At 44.3% G+C, this 6,679-nt stretch overlaps 1 protein-coding gene across 1 annotated transcript in view; it reads right to left on the reverse strand.

Moving 5' to 3' along the window:
• Positions 1-6,679, reverse strand: part of LOC146404172 (uncharacterized) — a 42,542-nt gene that overhangs the window by 35,500 nt on the left and 363 nt on the right. Inside the window, exon 2 of the mRNA XM_085023456.1 lies at positions 98-225. Coding sequence (XP_084879582.1) covers positions 98-225 — 128 coding nt within the window. The remainder of the gene's footprint in view (positions 1-97; positions 226-6,679) is intronic.

The following is a 6,679-nucleotide window of genomic DNA, read 5'->3' on the forward strand; positions in this document are numbered from 1 at the left end:
AATAATCACTGAGCTCCAATTATGGGCCAAGCATGCATAGATACTGTAGATATACACAGAAATCAAGAGACAACAGTCCTTGCCCTCCAAGACTTACCATTTGGGTAGGGAACAAGCCATGAAGAAATCTAGGGCAAGCATATTCCAAACAAAAGGTCTCTTCAAAATTTTCATGATTAATCTTGCAAGTTGACATGTTCATTAAATATAAATCACAGAAGAATCCTAAGAGGGGAAACACAACAGCATATGTTAAATTATAAAGAGTGACTTTTAGAAGCATCCTCTAATACAACAGAATGAACACAACCGCTGTTTCCAATCTCTAAATTTGTTGTTCCTTTATATTATTAATAACTTTATTTAATTATGTATATTTTATATAGGAGATAAATTTACATAAATGATATCACAAAGCATTTATCCATCTAGTTTATTTAATAAACACATTGATATAATGTATTATATACATTATATAATATTTTAAAGGAATGAACTTTATTATATGATATAGAAAAGGAGTTTACACAGAGATAAATACAGAGATAAATACATGACATATAAATAGGCTAAGAATAGATTATGTTTCTGCCAAACCAATAACAAGTGGGTGCAGCTTCCTGACTACGTCAACTAGAGAATACGTAGGGTCATGGCAGAGCATTTGGTCAGACAACTAGGAGTCAAATGAGAAGAGCGAGAAGATCTTGGATGAGGCAACCAAAAAGTTTTTTCTGAAAAGGTGAATAGTTAAGTAATAAGGGAACTTGGGTCTGGTGTAGTTCCAGTCTGACCTTAAAGCAGTTACGTAAGGAGAGGCTCGAAGCTCAGATCGTCCTGGGCAGTGCACTGTACGCCTTCTCAAAGATGAAGTTCCCCATTTACCACAAAATATCCATTATAAGGGAGTATTTATACTGAATCATCTAAGGGTACAGTGGATTTCCAGGTGGAAATCAAAGCACCAATGATGCAATACAAAATTTCTCCCTTCTATGTCTCTGTTCAAAATAAAACACAGCAGTGTGCTCTATCCAAGCTCTATCAGCAGTATAGCTACTTCCACCAGATGGCACTAAAGACTGTTTTAGGAATCAGGAATCAGGCTCTTGGGGAAAAAAAAAAAATCAAAGGCAAAAATGATTTTCTGAAATAAACAATGCATTTCTCTGGTCATCTGTCCTACGTTATGATCAGTTTCTTAGATAAACATGCATCTAGGCCATTTATTCACGCATCAAACATTTATCAAACCATACTGTGTTTGAGACGCGTGCCCCATGTTAGGAATGCAGAAATAAGACACTGTTCCTTGTTCTCAGTTGGGAGGGGTGGTGGGAGGGGGATGGGCAGTGAGGACAGAGGGCAGAGGGAATCAGACAAGCAAGTATAAAACTGGAATGCAGACTGTTTAAGACTCACTAGAGGTCATCACAGGGCACCATGACTGGCGCATGGAGGAGCACCTCAAAAAGACCTGATGAATGAAGGATTCCTAGAGAGGCGGATGTCAGAAAACAGAGTTTTGAAGAATGGGTAGGAATTACCTAGGCAAGGAGAATGGGCAGGGTGCCCTAGGCAGAACAAGTTAGGTTACACAGTCATAAAAGAGGCTGCAGCTCAGGGTACATGCTGGGGTCGGGGTGGGGCAATGCAAAACATGAGGTTGGCTGGGCTGGCAGAGGGGGCGTCAAGCCCCTAACTTGAGGATAATTTGCATGGGAGCAGGGATTTTTGCTCTACACAATGATCTCTCCTGGCACATAGTCAAAAGTCCCTCCCTTCACGGAATTTGTTGATTCTAGTGGGGAGCACGCCATGAAGACATTTGGGAAAAACATATTCTAGGTGCTTAAATGCCGAGTAAATGAAGGCAGTGAACAGCCACGGAAGATCATGATCAAACGGCAGTTTTAGAACGATCTCTACCAGGTTATAGCAAATGGACTGGAAAGAGGGACACTAATTAGCCATCCAAATGATGATAAGCATGGGAGGGAGTACATTCAGGGATACGATGCAGGTAATAGCAACAGTAAAAAGAGCCCCACATAGAAAGTGGGCTGGTGCTTTTTATATATATCACCTCCAAATCCCACAACGACCAAGGGAGGATGCAAAGGGGTTTTTTGGTTTTTGTTTTGTTTTTGTTTTTGTTTTTTTTAAGGCGGCTAAAGGACCCCAGGAAATAACATCTGCGATCCGAGTGGAAGAAGAAGTGTACCACAGGGACAAAGAAAAGGAGTGGTTAGAGCGGCCAGAAGAGGAAGGAACATCAACAACGCTGGTACAGCAACCAAGAAGGGGAAAGTTTCAAGAAGCAGCAGTCGTCAATGTCAAAAGCTATAGCAAATTCTGTTAGATCGTAATTGAAAAGTATCCAATGGATAGAGCTAGTGGGAAGTTACTGGGGACTTTGGGAAAAGCAGTTTCAGGGGATGGTGAGAGCAAAAGCCAGGTTTACTGAGTTTAGGAGTAAAAATGTGAGGAGAATTAGAGAAGCAAGCACAGATTATTCTTTTTAAGAGGCAGAGAGAAATCAGGAGGTGGAGAGGGTCGTAGGCTAGAAGAGATTGAAGCATGGGTATGAGCTGGGAAAAAAAAAAAAAAAAAAAAACACCAGAAAAGAGGATGAAGACAGAGGAGAAAGGAGGCAGATGAAATGGGGCTTCAGAAGCCAGATCTAAGGAGAAAGGCTTCTCTTTGCCTTGAAATAGGAAGGAGGAAGGATGGTGAGTGACAGAAAATAGGTACAGTGGTGCAAGATAAATCCGACATAGCTCTCCAGTTCACTTTCTATACCCTCACTCCGTGTCTGGTGGTGTGGATCAATCCAGACCTGCCTCATTTCTGCTGGGTCATTCCCCCCTCCTGGCCTCCTTGTCTTTGGTACTTCCCCCTCTTGGGCTACAGGAGCGGGCAGAAGCTTCTTAGACACCTTGAAAGACCTGGGCACTTTCATTGGGCCTGTTCCTCAGATGCCATGACTTCTTCACTTCCCTGTAACGATTTGCTACCTGGGGTCCCCAGAAAGCTGAAGCAGTAGGTGAGCATGGACCAAAAAACTAATTCTGGGAAAGGAGAATCCTTAAATAACCCTCTCCCATAATCTCACCCATATCACTTACAGTTTGCATGACCCACAAAACTCTTGGTTGCATGCACTCCCGTTTGTTCTACTTTGAGGTCATTTAGTTGCCTCACTGATAACAAGTCTTTATTAGATGTCTCCTCGGTAGGCATGGGGTTGGTTGTCAAGGGTTTTTAGTCTTAACGGAGAGACAAAGAATAAATTAAAAACACTTCATGCCAGAATGCAGCAGAAGCTGAAAAGTGAGAAGTATGGGCAAAAGAGCTATTGGAGCTCAAAATCTGAAGCTCTGAAAGAGCAGGGAAAGTTTCAACAAAGTACTATGAAGCAATTTAACACAGAAGGAAAGATATTTTAAATAATAAAGGTGGAAGCATTCTGAAGACAAAACTGGATAAGATCAAAAAGTGTGTTTGGCCAAACGTTTAGGTATAATAAAGGCCAGTTTTATGGATCTAGTAAGAAATCCAGATGTTATCCTGTGGAGACTGGGAGCTACTGAAGCTTTCAGATTGAAGACTGATTTCGTACCATAGTTTTATAATTAATTTTGAAAAACCATGTAGAATCAATTGGGGGAGGAGTGGAGGGCAGGAATTCAGAGATTATTCTAATACTTGAGGTAAAGGGGACGAAGTCTTTATCATCCTAAAATTCTGCTCAGTAAGGTGCTGGCAGTGGGGATGGAAAAAAAAAATGGTACCTGCCTGGATATGGAAAAAGAGAAAGGAGGCCAAAAGCACTATAAGGTCTCAAGTTGGGGGGAAGGGACAATGACGATATCCTTGAGAGAATAAAATAGAAGTTCAATGGAGTTTAAGCTTATGTGGCCCTAAAGGTGATGGGGTGACATTTGGGTGCAGGTGTGTAATAGACGGTTGTGACCAACGCTGAGGAGAGTGGTCAGTACTGAAAGTGTGACTCTCAGGCTCACCTGCAGGAGAAGGAAAGACGGGGGATAAAGTGGAGGAAGGGGGACCAGCGAGGAAGGAGAATGCGAGAAGCAGTTCAAGAAATTACAAGGCCAGGAGAGCAGCCTATTTCAGAAGGCGAGGGGAGAGGACGTTTTAAATACAAGGGAGTACATAACAATAGCGAATACCAAAGAGACTGTAGTGAGAAAGGGCTAGTGATGTGGTCACTTGTCATCTGCAAGAGAAAAGTCTCAGTAGGAAAGAGGAGTTTATAGGGGGGAGGAAAAAAACGGGGGCGGTGATGGTGACACTGAGAAGAAGGTGATGAAAGCCGGAGAGTGAGACTACTCTTTCGAGAAATGTAGTGGTGAGAGTCACAAAGGTCTGGAAGTTAAAAGGCAGCCCAGTCAAAGGAGGATCTGGTAGAAGAACGTGCATAAAGGACAGATGGAAAATGTAGGAACAGCAAGGTTTTGCGAAGGCAGGAAAGGTCGGAATTAAGAGCAGAAGTCTTGAGAGGTTAACCTTGGAAGAGAAGAAAAGCAGTTAGGAGAGGTATGAGAGGAGAAATGATGAATCCCAGATTTTTTTGGTAAAAAGTGAGGAAATTGCTTTTCTTAAAGTCTGCTTTATATTCCTGCTTTATATACCTGCTGAGTATATAAAGGATTTAATGCTTAAGAAGCTGCGATGAGGAGTTCCCCTCATGGTACAGCGGAAACGAATCTGACTAGGAACCATGAGGTTGTGGGTTCGATCCCTGGCCCTACTCAGTGGGTTAAGGATCCGGCGTTGCCATGAGCTGTGGTGTAGGCTGTAGACATGGCTCAGATCTGGCGTTACTGTGGCTGTGGTGTAGCCTGGCAGCAACAGCTCCGATGGGACCCCTGGCCTGGGAACCTCCATATGCTGCGGGTGTGGCCCTAAAAAGGACAAAAGACCAAAAAAAAAAAAAAAAAAAAAAAAAAGCAGCAGCAGCTGGGAAGAGAAAGGGTAGAGGTGGTTGGGCATGGCATCATGAGACAGAATTCAAGTCTCAGATGGGCTACCTTGGGCTGGCCACCAAACTTGAGACTTTCCTCACAGAGTTGTTAAGAGAGTAAATGGAATAACACACATGTAAATTATAAAGCACTTCTTAGACAAGAGAAGCTTGTAACATCTACCATGGGAAATATGATAAGAGCATGAATAAGAGATGAAGCAAAGCATCACAAGGCATCGGGGAGTGTTGAGGTGAAGTTCAGAGCAAGGATATATAACAAATCCAAGTCTGCAGTTGCTGCGACTGACTTCATACTGGAGTGGAGAAAGCAGATTCCGAGTCAGTAGGTACAGAGAAGGACAAGAAGCCACAAAAAAATCTAGGTAAGAACTATTTTAAGACCTTTGCCGGCATGCTTCCTTTAGGAAATTACATATAATTTACATATAAAAGTGGCATTTGACTCATTAACATATTTTAGAAATGGCCAAACATTCCAATTTCTGATTTTATAGTTTTCTTTTCATATTTCAGAGTGTTGTTTTAGATTCTACTTTTTTTTGTTTTTAAAAGAGCTTAGGCTCCAGGCACTGTGCCTATAGCATGGAATGGATAATGAAGACATCAGTGAGACAGTTGCCCACTGGGTCCAAATCAAGTCCAAGAGGTGATGAATAAAGCGAGCTGTGAGGTAGATAATCAGGCCTCCTCCAGGGGCTTAAGTGCCGAAGATAATGAGAACAGATGGAGGGTAAGAAGCCAGAGGGTTACCACGTGTGGAACTTGGGAGATAAAAGGCCTACATCCCAGGTAAAATCCCAGATACGGCTAAATCAGCAGACTCCTGAGGACACTTAAAAGAAGGAGACCAAGAAACTGTGAATCGCGAAGGAAAGGGTGCCTGATGGGTTCATTTTCCCCTTAGTTTGTGAGCCCACAAAGGGCTTATCCCTCCTTGACACCTTCCACTACCCCATTGTGACCAGCCACCGGCCCTCCCTGACGGATAAAAACGGGGGGACAAACGTGCCCTGTTTCTCTTACACAAAGCTGTAGAATTCTGAATGAAAAACCACCCCTTAGTCATCCGCACCTCTTGCCCCGGATGGGTGAAAAAACTGCTTCTCCGACTCCAGGGAACGGGGAGTCGGCTCCTGGGCGCTGGCCGGACGAAGGCAACGCTAGACCTCGGTGCAACGGTCTCCCTGAGGGGTCTTCCGAACCAGCCTGGGTCGGAAAACGCCAGGAGCCAGCAAGCCTCTTCTAGAAGCTCTTGTACCCAGCCCGCTAGTCCTGAGGGACTCCAGAGCTAAAATAAGCTGGGAAGCCCAGAGGGGAACTCTCAGGCTGACACCAGCTCGGAGAAGAAACGCCAGTAACCGCACACATCCCAAACCTCGACAACCAGGAAAACACCTCCCCTTTCAACGCCCCGGGCGGAGCCCGGCACCAACTGACAGCGCCACCCACCAATGGGAGGGCCCAAACTGGGATCGTGGGACCAATCCGAGGGCGCGGGGGAGGCGGTCCCGTGGCCCATCAGCGCGGCTTTTTAAGTGCTCCTCTGGCCTCTCTGATCGCCGCAGCCATAGAGAAAGGGACAGTCACCGTAAAACGGTGACGCCGGCTGTACTATGCCGCTCACTCCCAGCCTCAGTCTTTTCTTCTTCCGAGGACTAACCCCGCAGA

This window comes from Sus scrofa, chromosome 4 (genome assembly GCF_054392235.1).
Source record: "Sus scrofa isolate SSC_HxYL_T2T_F1_AM1 chromosome 4, Sscrofa_HxYL_maternal_Yorkshire_Landrace_v2.0, whole genome shotgun sequence".
Taxonomy (NCBI): Eukaryota; Metazoa; Chordata; class Mammalia; order Artiodactyla; family Suidae; genus Sus; species Sus scrofa.